Source organism: Phascolarctos cinereus, unplaced genomic scaffold (genome assembly GCF_003287225.1).
Source record: "Phascolarctos cinereus isolate Bilbo 61053 unplaced genomic scaffold, phaCin_HiC Scaffold_3;HRSCAF=262, whole genome shotgun sequence".
NCBI classification, from domain to species: domain Eukaryota; kingdom Metazoa; phylum Chordata; class Mammalia; order Diprotodontia; family Phascolarctidae; genus Phascolarctos; species Phascolarctos cinereus.
The window spans coordinates 117,433,864-117,455,421 of NW_027555736.1; the positions used below are offsets into that span (position 1 = coordinate 117,433,864).

Genomic DNA, 21,558 nt, shown 5'->3' on the forward strand with positions numbered 1-21,558 from the left:
AGCATTCCGAGCTGATATTAGTTTAATCAGTCACAGTCAGACACACTGTAATTTGACTCTAGCATAGTGATGTCATTTTGGTACTCTTCGAGAACAAAGGACAACCAACCAGCATCCTGAGAAAACATGATAGACAAAGTAATGTTCATCAAATTGAAAATGATGGACTTAGTCAATCATAAGAAAGCTTCAAATCTTTTGGGTGATAAAACTAATGGTGGCTATTGTGATTATATATCGAGAACTGGAAGGGAACTCAGAAGCCATCTAGTCCAACCCATTCATTTTACAGATAAGGAAACTGAGGCTCATTAGAGGTAAGATGTTTAGATTTTGAGCTCCTTGGGAACAGGGACTCTCTTTTGCCTCTTTTTGTATTCCCAGTGCTTAGCCCAGTGCTTGGCACATAGTAGGCACTTAATTAGTCTTTATTGACTGGCTGACAATAATTTGCTCAAGGTGACACAGAATTCATGATTTCATTACAGTAAATACTCCTGCCCTCAGTATATCACAATTTCTCCATATCTTCTCATCCTAGGTCTTTCTTATGTCTTCTTTGTCTCCCCAACGTAGCTACCATAGGTAAAACTCACATTTGCAAATAAAACTGCCCTCTCACATGTTTAGGTGACAATGTTTGTGACTTGGCATTGCACATATGTAGGTGTGTAGGCTTATTTGAAACTCCAACAACAGCACCTACTATTCACATGACATTCCATACATTTCCTCTTTAAGTTAGACTGTAAGAACTATAAGACTATAAATTATAGAATAGTGGGATTAACCAGAATACAAAATACTGTCTTTTAAAGTAGTCACTTTTGGTCAGTCATATCAATCTCATTTTACAAGAAAAGTGGAATAATTTTACAATTTGGTTTTCATTAGAAAAATGGGAAAAGAAAGTTTAATATCAAAGAATGGCACTAAACCCTTTATTAATATGCTAGAAGTGTCTAACCAGTTCCATGGATTACTTAAACATTATTTTGCACACACTATAAAACCCAAATAATAATATAATGGCATACAGTAGTGAATAAGATCAAGCAGCACTTGGCACATATTAAGTCCCAAAATACAGAATGTAGGAAGCTCAGAACACAACCTGGATTTAGCAAGGGCACCATTTACTCTATTGAATTCCTAAATAAGTTGATGGTGTGTTTAAAAAAAGTGTTTCAGAATGTCTAAAACATTAATGTAAGCTAAAGACTCTAGGATTTTTATTCACTGTCTGGAATCTAGTTTGAGAGATACACGAATGCCTGGAGTTCACTATAACCTCAAGGGTATTTATTCCATATTGACATTACAGTATGTAGGAAATGCAAACAGCAATTTTAAGGCTCTAAAAATAGACACTCACCTGTGACCTAAAAAGCATATTTAAATCTAGAATATACTTTAAAAGGATGTTCTTGTACTATGTTTAACACAGACAAAAACTGCTGGTTTATGCATTAACTATGCCAGGGTATTCTGGTGGTGGTGATGGTAGTTGTGGTTTGAAACAGTCTAGGTCAGCTAATGCATTTTCATGTAGCAATGGAATGTGATGGTGCTATCATGAAGACTGCTTTATAAATATAGGCCAGAGGAATATTTGGCAGCTGATATAGGCAAAGGAATGACTGGAGAGCATTTCCTACTATGTATCTGGGAAATGAATAATCTATTCTTAATGTACAGTTGACTGTGTCTAACATTTCACCTATATTAAGTAATATAAAGTAGCCAGGTGAATATTTAGACTACATTAGTCTTCTGAGTGTTTCCTAAAACATCTATTCTTGTTAATAATTCACATTTATATTGAGCTTTATGGTTCACAAAGTGTGTCCACATAACAATCACCTGAAGTAGGTAGTGAAGTGTTATTATCCTCATTTTACAGATGAGGAAACTGAGGCACAGAGAAGTCAAGTGACTTGCCCAGGGTCACACAGTCCAGTAAGTGTTAGAAAGGCTCCTAGACCAACACTCTCTCCCTGACACCACAGGCTGCCTCACTATTAAAAATGTTTTTTTATGCTTGGGTCTGGTTATTTTTATAGCTAGATAGTATTACTTGAGTACTTAACTGACATTAACAACAATAATGATTAAAGTGCTGCAAAACATGTTTTGTTAAAAAAGGAGCTAGGAATAATAGTTATCTGCACTTACTCTTTAGAATTCTGACTTTAACTTACAATGTTCATTTTCTCCTTTGCCTAAGATCCCAGTTGCACAGTAATACTTGTTGCATCAAGAAGACGCCTCTATTGTTCCAACATGTATAGTAAACACTAATAGTGAAGCAAGTGGTTCAAGAACAATAGATTTGAACAAAACTAACTGCTCTCTTTTCTTTCATTCCTTAAGCATGACGTGTGTGTGTGTGTGTGTGTGTGTTGTGTGTGTATGTGTGTGTATTTAAACTGGGAAACAACCATGTCCAAGCACCAAGTGGGGAGGTGTGGAAGGGATAGACAACCAAGCACTTTTTCATCTGAAATCGTGCGATGCCACCATGTGGGATAGTGGGGAAGGGGAGGAAGCAAAGCACTATTTCTCTTGTTGATTTCATTCTGTTTTAGGGGAGGGGGCAGGAGGATTTATAGGCTTCCCAGATCTAATTTTCATAGAACCACAAATTTAGCTCAAAAGTACCTCAGACTTCTAACATCTATCAGACATCTATTCCAATCTGCTCATTTTTACAGATAAGTGAATCCTAGAGAAATCCTGTGCCTTGCCCAAGGTTTCATACAGTATAGGCTGTGCAGCTGGAATTCTAACTCAAGTCCTTAGACTCCAGACTGGGTTTCCCACTGCATCATGGTATCCAGATCGCTCAGTCAAACAACTAAATTGACATTTCCTGAGATGCCCTGGATACTAGAGGGGACCCTAGAGCCTAGATTAGATGTGCACATGGCATTCATTAAAAAATCATCAGCTCTCCATTCGATTTTATGCTAAGCAGAATTGTTCAAGTTTTTCTCTTAATGTCATATAGAATATTGAACACATTAGGCTGAGGACATAGCTTCATCAAGCCTCATTCCGGGTTTAGGTATGTAATTCCCTAACTTTTCTTGAACCAAGACATTTCTCTGAATGAGAATCCTTGCTGTCAAGGTTTTGTAGGAACTTTTACCCCAACCTTGCAAAGTTATTAGTTTCACTAAAATAGAGGGATCCTTCTATAATGCCGTTATGAGGAGAGGAGAGGGAAGGGAGAGAGGGGGAGGGAGGATCAGGACTAATACCAGCCTCATGCCTCAACTTGGAGGGATCTGGAGTTGTTCTGGTCTAGGGATATCATACGACCTGTCGTACTGCTGAATCAGCGTAATCATGAGCCATTTTATAAGAAAGCTCTGCCATAGTATGGCTGCTACTTATAAGATAATGACATGCAGCATTACAGTGATGGAATCTTTTGAGGAGAGAACAGTGCACTTTCAACTTTTTTTTTTTTAGCTTGGACACACAGACCTGGATATAATACTTAAGGGTTTTGTGTCAACTTTTTTGCACTTTTTGACAAAAATTAAAGCCTCAGTTTCTTGTTAGGCACTTTATAAATTCATTAAACATGACATAATTCAGTTAGTTTTTGAAAGTCTCGTTTTCTTTCTATTTAACAAGCAGAAAATGATTGGAGTTACTGGCTCAAATGACTATTTTTGCAACGTTGCTTTCAGAATTCAAAGGTTTTTTCGTTCATTACAAAAACATTTTTGAATCATCTCAAAATCCAAATTACTGCATGCTATGGAGGACCATTAAAAACTCAATGATGATTTCAGTAGTGGTTGAGTGGCATCATACATATATGTGTGTTTATACATGTGTATGTATATATGTAAATTATATGTTCACATGTGTATGCGTATACATGTATATGTATCTATTCTGAAGCAGCAATAGAATAACATTATGGAATATTTTTTTGTGCAGCAATGATCTACATTATTGTACTGGTCTAAAAGAAAGTTCCTTTTGCAACTTTTCTAGATTTTTTTTTGAAAAAAAATTCTAAAATATAGCTACTAAGTCACAATTTCTTCAAAATCTGACAGTTGCTTCATCTGTTCAACCTGCATAGAATATCTTCTTATCAGCTTCTTTTTGTTTCTTAAATCAACTCTCTTTGGTGAATTTGGAGCAACAGGGACCATAGGTTTTAAGCCACTAGCAAGTGGGGAAGAAGGTTTACTGCTGGACCTGATATCAGGAATGGGTGGATTAGGATTCACATTTAAAGGGGGCAAAAATCCAGGCCTGGTATGAGAAATATGATCAAGTAAAAGAGTTCCAGAACCTCGTCTTTCCAACAAGTTGGGGGGCCTACGCCGAACTGACCCCGGGGAAGTGCTAGGCACCCCCTCAACAGATTCCCGAGAGCCATTAAATAAAGCCAAGTGAGAGCTGTTGAGTTTTTTCCTATCCATTGGCACTTTACCATTATCAAGGGCCATGGAATTTGGTGAGTCGCCACAGAGCTGTATATCTGAATCATAGTGACCATTTTCTAACCTTCTTAGAGAAGCTGAATCCTTGATGGTGGCTGATGTCGAGGTGGTAATGCTTGAATTATCTTGATCAGCAGGAAGAGTGCTCCTTCTGGCTAGGCGCTGATGGATGGGTTGATTTTTCTCATAGGCTGCTTTCCACGATGCTGGTGTAGAAGTGGATGGGATCTTTAAAACTTGGTCAGTGACGGTGGGGAAGAGAGTAGAGTCTTTGCCTTCAATGCTGTTATTCCTTGAAAGGGGTGCCCTTTTGGAGAAGGACAAGTCATTGATGCCCATGATGATTTCATCATCTGCACAGACACTTTTGGTCTCCTCTTGATGGGAAGAAGCTGCTAGCACAGATGGTGCAATCAAACCCCAGGGTTCTGACTGTAGCCTCTTCAACCGGGGCAAGCGGGCTCTTTTGAGGTTACCAACTTTCCTGGTGGGTGACAAGGCTTCACTGGGAACCTTGATAGCATGGCATCCACTTGAACATCCTGAATGAAGGCTAAAGAAATCATCTTCCTTTTCTCTGGGTGGAGCTCCCAAACCTGGTGTCTTTAATTCAATGTCAGATGGGGACATGCACAAAGCAGGTGATTGCCTGTCTTCAAACTTTGGTGAAGGTGGGATGTTAAGATACTGCTTAGTTGTTTTGGTGCCTGAAGATGATTTATCAGTAGTTATGATGATCACCTCCTTTCCCTTTGCCTTGCAGGCCTTCAGGAGATGTGTCAGAGTATCCTTGTCATCAGCATTAATGGCATAAACCAGAGCTGAAGCTCCGGAACGGTCTTCTAAACTAGGATCAGCACCGTTTTCCAGTAACAAGGAAACTACTTCTCCTCCTGCTTTCCTAATGCAAGCATGGATAAGAGCAGTTTTTCCTGACTTATCCTGAATATTAGGGTCTGCCCTATTGTCTAACAGGTATTTGACCATCTTGGACTTACTGATGCTTTGTTGGTCGACATGCTTAGTGATGCATGCCACCATGAGTGCTGTTTCCCCTTTGTCATTGCTTTCGTTAATGTAGGCCCCACCTTCCAGAAGGAGTCTAGTCAACCTAAGCCTTCCTAGCCATACAGCCTTTAAGAGTGAATTTCCATCCGTCCTCAGTTCTGTTGTTTCATCCATTTTACCAGATCCACATTAATAGGATGACAGCAATCAGACCTGGTAAGATAAAAATGGGGGTGTGGGGGTTACAAAATGTAATGAAATATTACTGCACTATAAGAAATAACAAGTAAGATGAATGAAAAGAAGCATGAAAAGACTTCTATGAACTGACGCAATGAGAAATAAGTAGGGAAACTAGGTGGCTCAATAGATAGAGCACCAGGCCTGGAGTCAGGCAGACTTGAGTTCAAATCCAGCCTGATATACTTACTAGCTGTATGACTGGGCAAATCACTTAACCCTGGTTGCCTCAGTTCCCTCTACTGTAAAATGAGCTGGAGAAGGAAATAGCAAACCACTCAATTGTCTTTACCAAGAAAACCCCAAAAGGAGTCACAAAGAGTCAGGCATGACTGAAATGACTGAACAACAACAAGGAAATAATATACATAATTGCTATAAAAATGTAAATGGAAAGAGCAGTAAGCACAAGACAGTTGAAAATTAATGTTGCAAAAATAAATTACAGGGATAATGCTTGGCTCTAGAGAGGAAATGCAAGAAGACACTTCCTCCCACTCCTTGCAGAGGTGGGCAGTCCATAAGTGTGTAATATTGCACATCATATGAGATTTTTTTTGATGTATTGATAAGATTTACTTAATTTTCCCCCTTCTTCCACTTTTTCTTTTTTCTTTTTTTTATGAGAGATAATTCTCTAAGAGGAAGTATAAGAAAGGATATGGGGGAAATTTTGAGTAACATAAACAACAGTTAAAAATAAAGATTTTTTTAAAAATAGAAATGCTTATTAGGTTTTTTCAGGAGTGGTTTAAAAAAGCCATTTTCCATTTCCATGTAATATTCACTGCTCTTCCAGCAGATGTCACAATCCTCATCTATTTCATACACTTCTAAGTATCTCTGTCAGTACAGTAAACTCTCTTTTAGGTTGCCTCAAAATCAAGAAAGATAAAATGTGTTTTCATTCAGTTTCTGAGAGGGAGATTATCTCTCAATATTTCTCATGGAGGGGTATCAAATCCATAAACTTGTTTTAACTCTTTTCATGTCCCTGACAATACGTAGGCTCAACATTCTCCAACCATCCTACCAAACTTGAGCTCAAAATTCTTCTTACATAAAATGAGAGATGTGTGTCATAAGGCAAACTCCTTACCTTCCCTGACAGGACCACACACTGCTTCATCTAATTTACACTGCATAACATTCTATACTTCCCTTGGTCAGTTTCCTCCGTATTTTACTTTAATACAACCTACACCATGGAAAGAGAGTTTGTGCCATATCCAAGTACTCTTGTTCGTTTGTCTGGTTCATACTGTGCCCACTTTAATATTGTCTCCTTGAGGCCATTACTGATGCTTTTTATTATAATGAAGATTTCATTTTGCCATCCCAAACCTTAATTTATTTATTTCATGGGAACCTAGTTTCTTTCACTTAATGCTAGCTGATCACCTGCCCCGATTTTGTTTCATTAGTAGATCAATACAGGTGATACCATCAAATAATTCAATATTTAAAAGATCTGTGATTTCATCAGTGTGGCTATATGTTTTAGTGATTAAGATCATAATAGTTCCACAGCTTAGGAGATTGCTTCATAATTTGCTGTAATAACAATTTTTTTAAAAAATCATCATGTGGTGACCAACCTTCTAATAATTAGCCTTTTTTTAGCTCAGCAGTCTGATGCAATCTGCCATCAAAATCATGCTCAAAGCCTTTCCATTGTGATAGGACCTGCCAGAATTTGCAAGCTAGGGGCCTAGCTTAGAGAACAACACAGTCCAGCAGAATAGAGGAGTGTCATTAAAGAATGAAATGTACAAAAATAAAATGAAAGTGTAGCCAAAGTGGAATAATCAATAAAAAATAGTTTGTGCTTGAATTGACATGAGTAGAGTAGAATCAGACATGGCCAACAGATTCAGTCTATCCTATGCACTATAGTTCATGATGATTACTTTTGGAATGTCCAGGATTGAGGAATTTGAGTTTCCTAAATGTTTTAAAACTTTAATATTAGCTCTGATTATCTGGAATAAATGCATATTCTAATCATGTCTGATTTGACTTGGTTTCATCTACAAAATTTATTGGTGGTGTAGGGAAAATAGCACAGACTTTGAAATCTTGTGATTTAAAATCTAGTACTTTTTTCTACCATACCAAACTAAAGAGCCTAGTAAGAAGGCTTCAGTTCAAATCTTGGCTCTTCTAATTTTTGCCTCACAGATCTTGGGCAAGTTACAGGTGTCTCTTAGCTTCAGTTTCCTTATCTGTAAAATGGGAATTATAATAGTATCTGCTATACCTACTTAAAGGGTTATTGTGGAAAAAAGGAGCAAAGAAAAGGTCATTCATTTATCCATTCACTCAACAAATATTTTTAAATGCCTCATGCACAAAGCATTGCATTGGGTGCTAGAAGATTGATACACAGTTTAGACAATACACAGAACCTACCTTATATAAATTAGAAGGGGGTAAATCTTAAATACAGATGATTATGTCATGGAGGACTACTTGGAGGATGTGGCATTTCAGTTAAATTTAAAAGGAAGTAAAGAGAAGGAAAGCGTTCTGGGCTCTCCCATCCTTAAAAAAAAATCACTTTAAACTAACACTTTCATATTGCTCCTCCATTTTACTACCAAACCCATTTTTAAAAATCTGCATTCACGATCAAAGCATATTATTTGCTATTTTTTCTTCTGTTTTGTTTCACTTTCTCTTTGTTATGGTTCCTCCTATTGGTTCTAATTCTTCCTTACAACATCATTAATGTGAATATATGTTTAATATGAATGTATATGTAATACCTATATCAGATTGTGCACCATCTTGGGGAGGGAGGTGGCAAGGGAAGGGGAGAAAAAGTTAAAACTCAAAAGCATATGGAAGTGATTGTTGATATATCAAAATAAATTAAAAAATATTTTGATAACCATAAAAAAAATCTGCATTCATTGCCTCTACTTCTCTCACTTCCCAACCCCTTGCAATCTAACTTCTGACTTCATCACTAAACTGAAACTGTTCTCTCCAAAGATATCACTGATTTCTTAATTGCCAAGTCCAAAGGCCCTATCTCAGTATTAATCTTTCTTTACATGCATTTGATAATGCTGACTATCCTTCTCTCCACACCAACCTCCATTCTCTCTGGGTTTTCTTGACACTGATCATTTTTGGTACTTCTCCTACCTGTCTGGCTCCTCCTCAGACTCCTTCAGTGTCCTATCCCCAATTCTTTACTTTTTTTAAACCTAAATTCATTTTATCTAAACTTTCCATGACCTTATCTACTTTCAAAGGTTGAATTGTCATCTCTATGAAATGGCTCCTAGATCTAAATATTTAGTGCTGTTTTCTCTTCTGTGGTCCATGACTACCTAGAGGACATTCCCAATTGGATGTCTTGAAAGAATTACAGGTTTTATATGTTCAAATCAGAACTCATTATTTTTTCCCCTAAAAACCTATTTCTAATCATAAAGTTCCTAGTTATGTTGAGAGCATCACTTCTTTTCAGTTACCAAGACTCAAAACCTAACCTCAACATCTTCCTTAACTTCTCACTCTCCCTCCTTCCTCCCTTATACAATAAGTTTTAAGTCTTGTTGTTTCTACCACTACAATATCTCTCTTATCCATCCCCTCTTCTCTACTCATCTGGCCACCATACCAATGCAGTCCCATATGCCATCACTTGAACTATTGCAATAGCCTCCTAACTGGTTTACCTGCCTCAAGCATCTCAATTTTCTTGTCCACTGTCTACATAAATGCCAAAATTGTACTCCTCTAAAAATACTGACATCTTTTGTTTTTACATTATTTTCAACTAATAATCTCCTAATTGGTCCTCCTGCCTCAAGTCTCTTCCCCACTCCACTCCATCTTCCATTCAGCTGCCTAAGTGATTTTTCTGAAATGTAAATCTGACTATGTCATCTCTCTATTCAACAAACTCTAGTGACTCCTTATCACCTCCAGGATCAAATATAAAGCCTTTTGTTCAGCATTTAAAGCTCTTCACAACCTAGACACTTCCTACTTTTTCAGTCTTCTTACATTTTACTTCCTTCCAAACACATTAAAATCCAACCATACTAGCCTGTCCTCAAACAGAATACTACCTCCCATTTCTTGCCTTTGCACTGAATATCCCCTATACTTGGAATGTTCTCTCCCAAACTCTAACTCTTAGAATGCTTGGCTTTCTTTAAGATTCAGTGCATGTGCCATGTCCACCATGAGACCTTTCCTGGTCTCCCCACTCCCCACCCCAGCTGCTGGTCATCTCCTCTAATGTTATCTTCCATCTACTCTTAATTCATCTAGTATGTAATCATTTATATATTAATATATAATAATAGTATATTAATATATAATATAATAATAAATATATTTGTATATATATATTTATATATTTTGTCTCCTTCATTAGCATGTGGACTCCTTAAGGAAATTGACTCTTTTTGCTTTTTTTTTGAATCCCCAGTGCTTAACACAGTATCTGGTACATAGTAAACACTTAATAAATGATTGTTCATTGATTGCTTGATTCATTTTTGAATATATCTTTCCCTTTCTTCTCTTCAATAAGCCGTCCCATAGTGGTATTCCTAAAGCATAGATCTATGTGATTCCCCGCTCAAAACATTTCACTCCTTCCTTATTGCCTTTGTACAAAATACAAATGCCTGTTTTATATTCAAAGCCTTTAACAGTCTGGATCTACCCTACATTTCCATTTGTACATATACATGTACATAAAGATATATACACACATATGTGTGAGTTATTTCTTTTCATGCATTCTGTGGTCCATGTCCTATTTGCCATTCCTCAAAGATGATATTCCATCTCTCATCTCCATGCCTTTGTATAGGCTGTCCCTTATACTGGGGATTCATTCTGTCCACATTTCTGCATCTCAGACTTCTTACTTTACTTCAAAGCTTAACTCTAGCACTATATTCCTCATGAGATATGGCCTGATTATTTCAATGACTAGACCAAAGCTCATGTAAAAACAATCAATGGTTATAATGGACTGAATGTTTGATACGTATCATCAGGGAGAGATGGCAGTCAGGAAAGCCCTATACTCTTAAGGTTGCGTTGACTTATGGTGTCCAGAATGAGGAAGGTAGGAAGGTTATGTAGAACTATGCACCCCCTTCCCTGGTCAGACTCCATCTGAAGTCTTGTTTTCTGTTCTGAGCATCTAGTTTTTTAAGGAGAATGTCCAGAGCAGAGCAATCAGCACAGAGAAAGGCCTTATGATCATGCAACAGAAGAATAATTAAAAGGAACTGAATATTTGTCTTTAAGTACTTGGAGAGCTTTCACTTGAAAAACAGATTAGATTTCTGTTTGGCCACAGGGGAGAGAATTAGGAGTAGCTGGTAAAGGATGCAGAGGAAGATTTCACTTAAAGTTAATGAAAAAATACACACACACATGTATACATATATGTGTGTATATGTGCATATGTACATATATGTGTATGCATAGATATGTATTATATATGTAAGTACGTATGTATCCTGACAAATAGATCTATTCAGAAGTAGAATGAGTGTAGGTTAAAAAAACAAACCTTTGTAGGACAGCTAGATGATGCAGTATATAGAGCTCCAGCGTTGGAGTCAGGAGGACCTGAGTTCAAATTCAGGCTCAGACACATGACACTTATTAACTGTGTGACCCTGGGCAAGTCACTTAAACCCAATTGCCTCACCGAAAAACAAGAAAACAAACCCTTCATGTGAGATTTTTGGGTGAAGATTGGTTGACTACTTGTTAGAGATATTTTGGAGGGGATTGTCAGTCCACTGTGGGTTGGACTAGATGGCCTCTGAGATCCTTTCCAGCTTTGAGATGTTATAATCCTGAAACACTGCAGTTTTTTGTTTTTTTGTTTTTTTTTTTTAGCAGAGTGGTAAAATGAATAGATCTATGCATGTAAGGATTACTGGCAGTACTTTGAAACTTGGGCAGAAAGAGTACAGGGGGAAGTCCAGTTAGGAAGTTGTATTAACATTACGGTCACAGGAAATGAAGGCCTGTGTTAAGGTGGTGGAAGTCAGAAGAGAAAGCAGCTGATGGCTATTAGAGTCACTGCAGAAAGGAATTCACAGTGCTTATTACTGGAGCAGATTTGAAAGGTGAGGTTGAGGAAAGGGACTAAAATAACTCCTGAGTTTCAAACATGAAAAACCAGGGGAATGGTATACTACAGACAGAAATAGAGAAGTCAGAAGGAGAAGTAGGTTCAGGGCAAAAGATAATAAGCTATTAGTCTCACTATTCATTCCACACTGTTATCATCAGATTCTAATCAATCTCAGAGTCATTGGGTTTTCTCCCATGTTTCCATTAAATTCACTCAATTTGCCTTTGACTTTTTTCCTAACCAGGAAAAAGTTCTGCTAGTGGGTGCTAGAGGCTGCTTCTTATAATCATAAATAAATAAATACATTTACCAAAAGTTTCGGCTTTTGATTTTGTTTGTTTCTTTTGCTAACTTCTTAACAATTCTAGGTTTGGATACTTTCTCAAGAAATTTGATGGACCTATCTGCATTAGGGCACTTTGAAATTATATTTTGATAGGGGAAATATTTGTTTAAAAACAGTTCCATCTTAGAAAAATATGGAAGTTTCCCAGGCCCGAAATATTTTATTCTTCATGCTGTGGTATGTGAATTCCTCACCCAGTTACTACAGTCATGAAAGGAGCTACGTAGGGAAGGATGCCATCCTGCAGAATATCTACAAACTCAGGATTTCTATTTAGTCTCCAGCTTCTGAAACAATACTCTCCACAGTCCATGAGTCATTTTGCAGCCTGCCCATATTTGTTTCCTTACTATGTCCTTCCTAATTGAAATGCCTTAATTGATTAAAATGAGGAAACTTGGCATGTGTATGCAGAATCAAATCCTCATCACACTGACATCAGTTCAGACAAAATTTTTCTTGTATGATGTTATTACCAGTTGATTTTATTGTATTCATTTTGTGATTTTCTTTCAGTGACTATTCAATTGGAAACGCTGCGCTCTTTCTCCTACATCCATGGACATTATTATCTTTGAGGCTGCCTATCTCCTCACTCTTTCCTGCTTCCAATTTAAACTGCTTATCCATGCTTTCAAGGCTCCCCTTTGCTCTGATCTGCCTTTTTCATCTTTTGTCTTTGTCTGCCTTTTTGGATTCAGGCAAGGTCCTATTCCCTGACCAGTGGATGATTTCCTACCGTAACTCCATTGCATAATAAAAATTTGGAACACACACGCAATATGATAAAGAACCCCTTTTTGCTAAGGTTTATTACATAGATAATTTAGAGGTTCTCTTACTCATTAGCTCTTCAATTCCTTTTTGTGGCAGCCCCAGAAACAATTAGTACTGAAAAAGTTCTAATGGCTTGTTTGACTGACTTCTTCAAAGTTTTCACATTTCCTAATTCCCCAAATACTGTAGGGACCAAATGGAAATGTTTCATCCTTGCACCTACTTTTATCTGGAAACAGCTGTGATGTTAAGAAAAATATTCTTTGTTCACATACTAGAAGCCTACGGAAAAAGACAGATATTACCCCTCCCTATCTAATCATCCCTTATTCAAGATTCCCCTTTGACATGAAACCTATCCAAAATCACTTCATCATTCCCAAAAGTGACTACAGTGAACTCTCTGTGCTGCTCAAAGTTGTGAGATGTTCAGCAATACCTTATTCATATTTATGTAAGAATGTATTGGGGCTAACAGGAATCATTACTCTTCCAAAGAGAAGATAAACATATTGTGATTTTGCTCCACCTCTAAAAAGGGGTATTCATATTTTCTCCATATTTGAATAACTTCAGTTATAGAGTGAAAAGGCAAAAGCCATGTATAAGTCAAATGCCTGATTGAATGAATCAAAATTAATCATCTTAAGTTGCATTTTTTTCCTTTTACAATTTCGTGGTATCCCTTGAAAACTGAGTGGCAACATAGTGTAGTGGCAAGAGCCAAGGTGTCAGTAGGATCTGAACTCAAATCCTAGTCATGAAGCCCTTGACAAGTCAATCTATCTCTCTATGTCTCAGTTTCCTCATCTGTAAAACTGAAATAATATTAGGATTTACTTAATGGGGCATGAACATTATATGAAATAATATATGTATAACATTTTGCAAATTTTGAATCATTAAATAAATGCTAGCAATATTACTGTAATTGATAATACCCGGAAATATCTATAAACCAATGCTGGCAATTATTATTCTAGTTAGGTTATAGAAATTTATATCTAAAAGGGACCATTAAGCTCCATTTAGACCATCACTGTCATTTGACATTCAAGGAAACTAAGACCAAAAGGGGTGAAGTAACTTCCATATAGCTGGTTGGTAACTGAGAACCTAATTACTTCCTAAAATATTTCTTATAATACCATGTACATTAAATTCAACTAAAATTCTCTGAGTTTCATATCCCCACATTCAAATGATTTGACTTGGCAAACCAGTTCCCTTCTAGCCCCATTCAACACTGCAAAGTAGCCAATATTTGCCTTTGGTGCTAACCCAAACCCCTCTTCAGCTCTGATTCCTGCATCTCCACTACTCCTTACAAGTACCTACCCTGGTTCTACTCCTAAGTACCCTGCTACTTGTCAAAGCATTCCCTACTATTATGTTAGCTTATAAAAGAATGGAATGGAATGGAATGAAAAAAAAACCCATTTATTAAATGCTATTCACTAAGCATGGTGCTAAGATCTGTGACTATAAAAAGAATAGCAAAATAGTCATTGTACTCTCAAGAAGCTCACATAATGGTATTTTAATTGGGGCATGTAAAGACTAGAATACCTTCAATAACCAAAGAAATGAATTCTGAATAGTGGAATGGAACAGGAATTTTGGGACATCCCTTTAAAGCAAGAAGAATGTTGTTCTTGTTATCTGATCAGATAGAAAGGTTGCCTATGTTCCTCAAATTATTTATATACTTATCATTGTTATTATATTACATTATATTACATTACATTACATTACATTATATTACATTATTTCTATACTGGCCTGGACCAGATGATGGAGCACTGAAGTTCTGGTGATGGAGTCTGAGTTCTGGTACTGACTATTCCATATTAATAGCTGTGTGACCTTGGACAAATCATTATCTTTATTGCAGAGGGTTACTGGGAGTATTAAATAAGATACCATTGGAAAATACAATAATAACTAGCACCTATACAATACTTTAAGGTTTGCAAAGTGCTTTACAAATTTTATTTTATCTGCACAAAAACCCTAGAAGGTAGATGCTATTATCATCCCCATTTTACAAATTAGGACATATTAAATTATTTGCCTATGTTTATACAGCTGGTAAGTCTCTGAGGCTGGATTAAAACTCAGGGTTTCCTGACTCCTGGTCCAACATTCTATACATTGTACTACCTAGCTGCCTCAAATCATAAAGTACTAAGTTCTACTAACTCTGCCACTGAATAGGTCTATGACCTTGGCTAAATCATTTCATGTCTCTGGGCCCCAATTTCTTTCTCTCTAAAGTTATGGAACTTATCCACCTATTCTCTAAATTTCCTTCTAGCTCTAATATTCTTTGAGTTTATGTAAGTTTAATTTCCATATAACTTTCCTTACCTCTAAGTAGACTAGATACATTAGAAATTCAGTCTTTCTCTTTACCACTCCCTACAGTGTGATTCTTTAAGTTATAGTGGGATCATCTTAAACTTCTTTGATTAGTACATTGGTAGAATTCCAAAGGACAGATATTGAGTTTCTGTTTCTTTCTCTGTTAAATTCACTGCATAGAGGAACAATGGAAATGAGGAAGAGGACACCATCTCCCCAGAGTTGGAGATTTTTCATAAGTATTTCATCATTGACTATTTTCAGGATCCTTAGACCAGAGATGCCAAACACAGGGCCAACAGGCAACCCACCAGAATCAGATTAAAATGTAATTGGAAAGTATTTAACAAAATAAAGAATAACACAATAGAATAGGAATAATGTTGATGTGGTTTTCTATGTCAATATGCTATCTGCAGAGATCCTTTCATATTTTTGGTGGCCTCCAGTTTTATTTGAGCTTGACACGATTGTACTAGAGAATTGAAAGGCCATGGGCATGTCTTATTACCCTTACTTAATTTCTAAAAAATATGAATCCTGAAAGTAATGAGTATTTTAATAGTATTCTTTTCTGTCAATCTTGTGTGACATAATGGAATGATTACTGGACTGTGAGGCATGATACTTAGATTTAGATCTTGTCTTTTGCCACTGGCCAGCTACAACATAGCTCTAGGCAATTCACATCACCTCTTATGTGGGTAGCAATAATGAATGACTAGACTAAATGGCCTGAATAGTTCCTTCAATCTAGAGATCTATGATCTTATGTGAATACCTTACATATGCATCTTGTAGCACCTTAAGGTTTGAAAGCACTTTATGTATTATCTCATTTGATACTTTCAACAACCTTGTGAGGCAGGTTATATTATTATCCCCAATTTAAAGGTGAGGAATAGAAGAAAGAGGCTAAGTGACTTGCTCAAGATCACATAGTTAGTGTCTGAGGCAGAATTTGAATTCAGGTCTTCGATCCACTGAAATACCTATCCATTCCTCCTTATCCCATTTGATACTATAACAACTCTATGAGATAGTCAGGTAAGCATTTTCATCCTCAATGAGAAAGCTGACTCAGAAAACAAGTTCACTTCAATATTTGAAATTACTTTGAATTTGACTTTTCTCAGCTCTAGTTTTCTTATCTATTAAAAAAGGATGAGAATATTTTCTCTTCCCCTCACAAGGTTGGTATAAGGTTGCTATAATTAATGTGAAAACATTCCATTAGCTAAAAAGTTACATGCTTATGTAAGATAATAACATAGGATCATAGATCAGGAGATGGAGGAGACTCAGAGACCATTTTGTCTATTCCCTTCATCTTACATATGAGACAACTGGGGCTAATGGAGGTTGTAGCTGGCTCAAGATTACACAGAAAGTAATCATCAATGGTGAGTTTTGAACCCAGGTCCTCTGATTTTAGGACCAGTATTCCTTCCATAGTACCATGCATACACATACACACATACATAAGCAGTTATTAATTACAATTATATGTGCCCATGGATAGCTATAAATGTTACACTACGATCTTACTACAGTGCTGTCCTTGGGCTCTATGTCAAATAAGGTTTAAACTGAATACCTTAAATTGAATTATAAACTATGGAGTTTTCCTTACTAGTGAAGCTGCAATGTCTTCTCATTACCATAATTCTTTACTGAGAAAGATGAGCACATTTAAAACCTAAACAGAATTATGTAGGAAACCCTGAGATTATTTTTTATACGACAGGGCTTCAGATAGGACTATAATTGTTTTGTTAGGCATTTTAATGTGCATAAACTATCACAAATTCATGGAATTCATCATTAAACAACTAAAATATGAAGCCAATCTCTAAAATAGTCTGCCAAGAAGTCTGATTTTATTGTTGTTGTTCAAATAAGTCTCACCGAAAAATAGGAATCCAAATCAGAGTAAAAGCTAGGCAGAGTGGTATTCGATTTCGTTATCACAAGAAATTACCTTAATGAACTTCATATCTGGTGCTGGGCAAACAACATTATCCATGAGGATACAACATGGCAACTTTTTCCCTTGTCTTTCCACTTCCTTCTATGTGATCTGAGTAGTAGTTACTCCTTTTAGTACTCCAGGTTTCTGAGTTTGTAATTGAGAGTAAGTTCTTCATTTTTCATAATAAATATACTACATAAAAAGGAAACATTATATAAGTCACAACATATTATATGAGTCACAGTAATGAATTCCTATCTTCAATTCTTCAACTTGCCTTCTGTGCATTTCACATTACCATGAGTAAAGGAAGAAGAAAGATTGGAAACCATCTGTAGGGAGAAGTATGTCATAATAATTAGAGCTCTGGAGTATGGGACTGAATCTGATGAATTCTCATGCCAGACATTTCTATGTGAGCCTGATAAAGTCCTTTCTCTTTACTGTTCAGTGCTACAAACCTAGAAATTTCATTCATAGAGTCATGATAAGAAGGAGCAAATAAGTCATTGGTTTAAATAAAAGCTGGGTTATTAGCTGAAGGCTGAGATTGAGTCAGCATTTTCTATTTTTAAATTTTTGTGTAGCCCTAAAATTACACTGATCTGTCACAAGGACAGCAAAGCAATTCATCATAGTAATAATACATCACATGTGCCAGCACATGTGAATGCAATCAGCAGAAGAACTATATGTTCAGATGACATCATGGTGGGTCGGAAGGTCCCTCAGTCCTTCAAAGATACCAATACCCACATAGTTGCCATTCAAATGAGGATAAGAATATATTGACATTCGGAAAAAAGTCCTCCACTAGAATTTTGAAAACTGATTAATCATGCAAATCATGATTATTTTCGCTGACTAGGATAATAATATATTTCTATAGCCTTTTACAGTTTTTAAAAAACTTTCACATACATTATTTCATTTTATCCTCATAGTAGCATCATGAGCTAGGTAAAATAAATGTCACCCCGTCTTTGAATCTGAGGAGAATGAGACTGAGAGAAGTTGAAATCTGTCCAAAGCCACACAAAGTTTACCGTGGTAGAGCTGGGTCCTAGACCAGTTTACTCTGATTCCTATCATAGTGCTCTTTCTTAGACACTTACTAAAGGAATATATTTGGCTACACCCCTCATCCCATTCTGATTTACCCCTCCCATTTAGATTCTATTTATGTTCCATTCACTACAACTTTTTAATGTATGACGTGTTTCTGAAACAGAAAGTAAAATGAGGTATTAATTAATAGATTAAATAGCACATTTATTTAGTAGTATGAGTTATCTATTTAGATTATTCACAGACACCTCCAAGAAAACTGCTTTGGCTGAAAAGAAATGGAGTATACCACAGAACTGATATGGCTTGAAGAAATGATATCATAGAATTGATAGCCATGACCCTTCAGTCACTTGAACAATAATGTGCATCACCCTAGAAAATAAGCAATTGTGAACTGTAGGAATTTAAATACAAAACTTTTTTGATGTCTTCTTCTTGTTGTTGTTATTTAATTAGACTTTTTAGTGGCCTTAAACATGCAATTTAACTTCCATATAAAGAGTTGTATGATAACCAGATTAAAAACCAAACTCAATGTAAACCTTCAACTCATTTTCAACTTTTCAGGGCATTGCTAATTTGTTTCAAAACAGAATTCAGTATGACTATGAAAAGGCAAAAGAAAAATAACACTAGTTCTGGAGTCAGAGGATTTGGATTAAAATCGCACTTACTACCTATGTGACATTCAGCAAGTTGCAATCTTCCTGTCCCTAAGTTTCTTAATGAGAGGTTTGGACTAGTCTCTGAAGTTCCTTCCGGCTCTAAATCTATGGATCAAGGCTAAGGAAAATTGTTTCAGAGCACAGAAAACCTAACCATATGTAATTCACTTCTTGCTGAAACTTGGTAGTGCCTTTATGAGCAATCTTTTCCTTACGTGATGATGGGAATGGAGAATGGGGTTTTTATTTAAAGGATTTGAAGATTTTTAAAATTGAGTTTCTTTGTTTCCTTTTCCTCCAATTTTCTTCATGAAGTTAGATGCGACATTACATGGTTAGGGCCTTACCCTTAAAAAAAAAGAGAAACCTCTTGAAGTGAGAACCAGTAAATCCTCTGGAATTCCAAGCCTCTGCATTGAAGGGAGGAGGCTGTGTACCTGTCCACGGTCCTGAATTCTGTCACTGTTGGTACACTGTAGATTTTCAAAGTGTTGGTTGATATAAGCTTTTGGGTGGATCTGTGTGGGTATCTAATGTGTTGTGGGTGTCGATATAGACCTCCCAGGAGACAGAGAATGTGGGTTTGTTCCTCTGTATGTTTATGTGTGTGGGCATCCAGAACATTAGGAGCTTTCTCAGCCGTTTCATGTAAAAATTTTGTCTCCTACCCCACTGCATGAACTCTGAACACAGTTAAACTAGAGGCAGCCTCTGGGTACAGAGGGTTCTCCCAAATGTCGAGGGAAGAATTCTGAGACCACCCACACTTCCAAGGCAGTTGTCCCCCTCTTACCTTACCTTTCAGAAAGACCCTCCTCCCCCGCCTTTAGCCTCCACCCCCAAACAAGAAAAAAAGAAAAGAAAAGAAAAAAACTTTGGGGGTGGGGGGTCGCTCTTACCTTACTTGGAACAATTTTTTGGTGAGACTGCCTTGGTCCATATCCTGAGTCAAACATCAATGCCAAATATAAAATCTTGTGCCAGGTTCGGAAGAGGTTTGGGAAGGGGGGCTCTCAATAAGCTAGGAGAGCCTGTTCCCTCCCCCACTGTCTCTGCGGATAACTAAGCAGTACTCAGGGGCATAGTCTGGCAGAAGTGGGCATCGGCTGCTTTCCAACTGCTTCCCCAAGGCTTTGCAAAGGCAGAAGGACTTACCCAGAACTTCTTCTCCCCACCCCCCCACCCCCCACCCCGCGTTTGGTGAATGAAATGTCGGAGTCAGTGACGTCGAATCACTTCCTTTCCCCACAACTGAGGTGTATGTTGAGAAGAGGGGGAGGTAGGAGATGGAGCAGGCAAAATGTAGAAAGAGAAAAATATTCCCCAATTAAGATTTCTTCTTCGATTCCTGCAACGCAACCTCAGTTACCTATCTTCCCTTCCTCCCTCTCTCCCTCTGGTCAGGCTGCTGTGGAGCCGCCCGCGCCAGAGAGAACCAATGCTTCTGCTCCTGCTTCCTGAGCCCAGAAGAAAGCAGTGTGTGGGTGTACTGGGGAGGAAGGATGGAGCAGTGGGGGATGTCTGTACCTACAGCAGCAAGAAGCACTGCCTGCCCTCTCTCCCTCCCCTAATACTGGAAGTGCACTGGACTTAGTAACTTGGAATAATAAAAATCTTTAAATTTTAAAGCATCTCATGGTAACCCATCATTTTACAAATCAGATAATAGACATGTAGCCCAGAGAAATGAAATGGCTTGCTCACAGCTGTACAGTGGCAATGTAAAATTAGAAGCTGGGTCTCAGATCCCAAGCTTGCCTCCCCTAGATTTCAATTGTTTTCCTGGGATATGTGGCCACAAAGAAGACTTGGAGCAAGGATGCTGTTTAAATTTTAATTTCAATTGTTAGTGATTATGAAAATTGTGGAAAGTCACTTAAACTCCCAGGGGCCTAGGCAACTGTTTAAAACTAAGTTGCAGAGCAGATGCCAGTCTACATTGGCAGGAGTTCCTCACTGTGAGCTTCTTGAATTGTTGAAATTATGTTAAGGTTTTGTTCTTTTCTTTTCTTTTTAATGATAATTGGTCATTCTTCTTTTGAGAACTGTCTATTCATATCTTTGCTTCCTGTTCAAACCTTTGACCACTTGTCTATTGGAAAATGATTCTAATTTTATGTGTATGTCAGTTATCTATCAATTTTGAATGTCAGATTTTTATCAGAAATGCTTGAAGGAAACATCTTCCCAATGCACATTTTCACTCTTATTCTGGAAGAATTGATTTTGTTAATGCAAAAGCTTTTAACTTTATGAAATAAAAATTTTCTCTTCTGCCTTTTATAATCTTCTCTGTTCCATATCTTGCTGTGAATTTTTCCCTGTTGACAGTTGTGAAACATGTATTTTTCATTCTTTATTTTATAATGATATATATTTTTGTATATAAATAGATTGTTCATTCATTTGATGTTTATTATCATATGTGGTGTAACAGCCTGGTCTAACTATATTTTATGCCACTCTGTTTTTCATTTCCCCCCAGGCAGCTGTTATTGAATAAAGACTCA

The 21,558-nt window shown here is 37.0% G+C and overlaps 1 protein-coding gene across 1 annotated transcript; it reads right to left on the minus strand.

The window, feature by feature from the left end:
* Positions 1-293: 293 nt before the first annotated feature.
* ANKRD34C (ankyrin repeat domain 34C) lies at positions 294-20,204 on the minus strand. Its single transcript, XM_020965660.2, has 3 exons — positions 19,948-20,204; positions 17,322-17,504; positions 294-5,693 (listed from the first exon to the last, which is right to left on the minus strand). Exon 3 carries the CDS (start codon positions 5,652-5,654, stop codon positions 4,050-4,052), a length of 1,605 nt encoding a protein of 534 aa, XP_020821319.1. The 5' UTR covers positions 5,655-5,693; positions 17,322-17,504; positions 19,948-20,204; the 3' UTR covers positions 294-4,049.
* Positions 20,205-21,558: the final 1,354 nt, after the last annotated feature.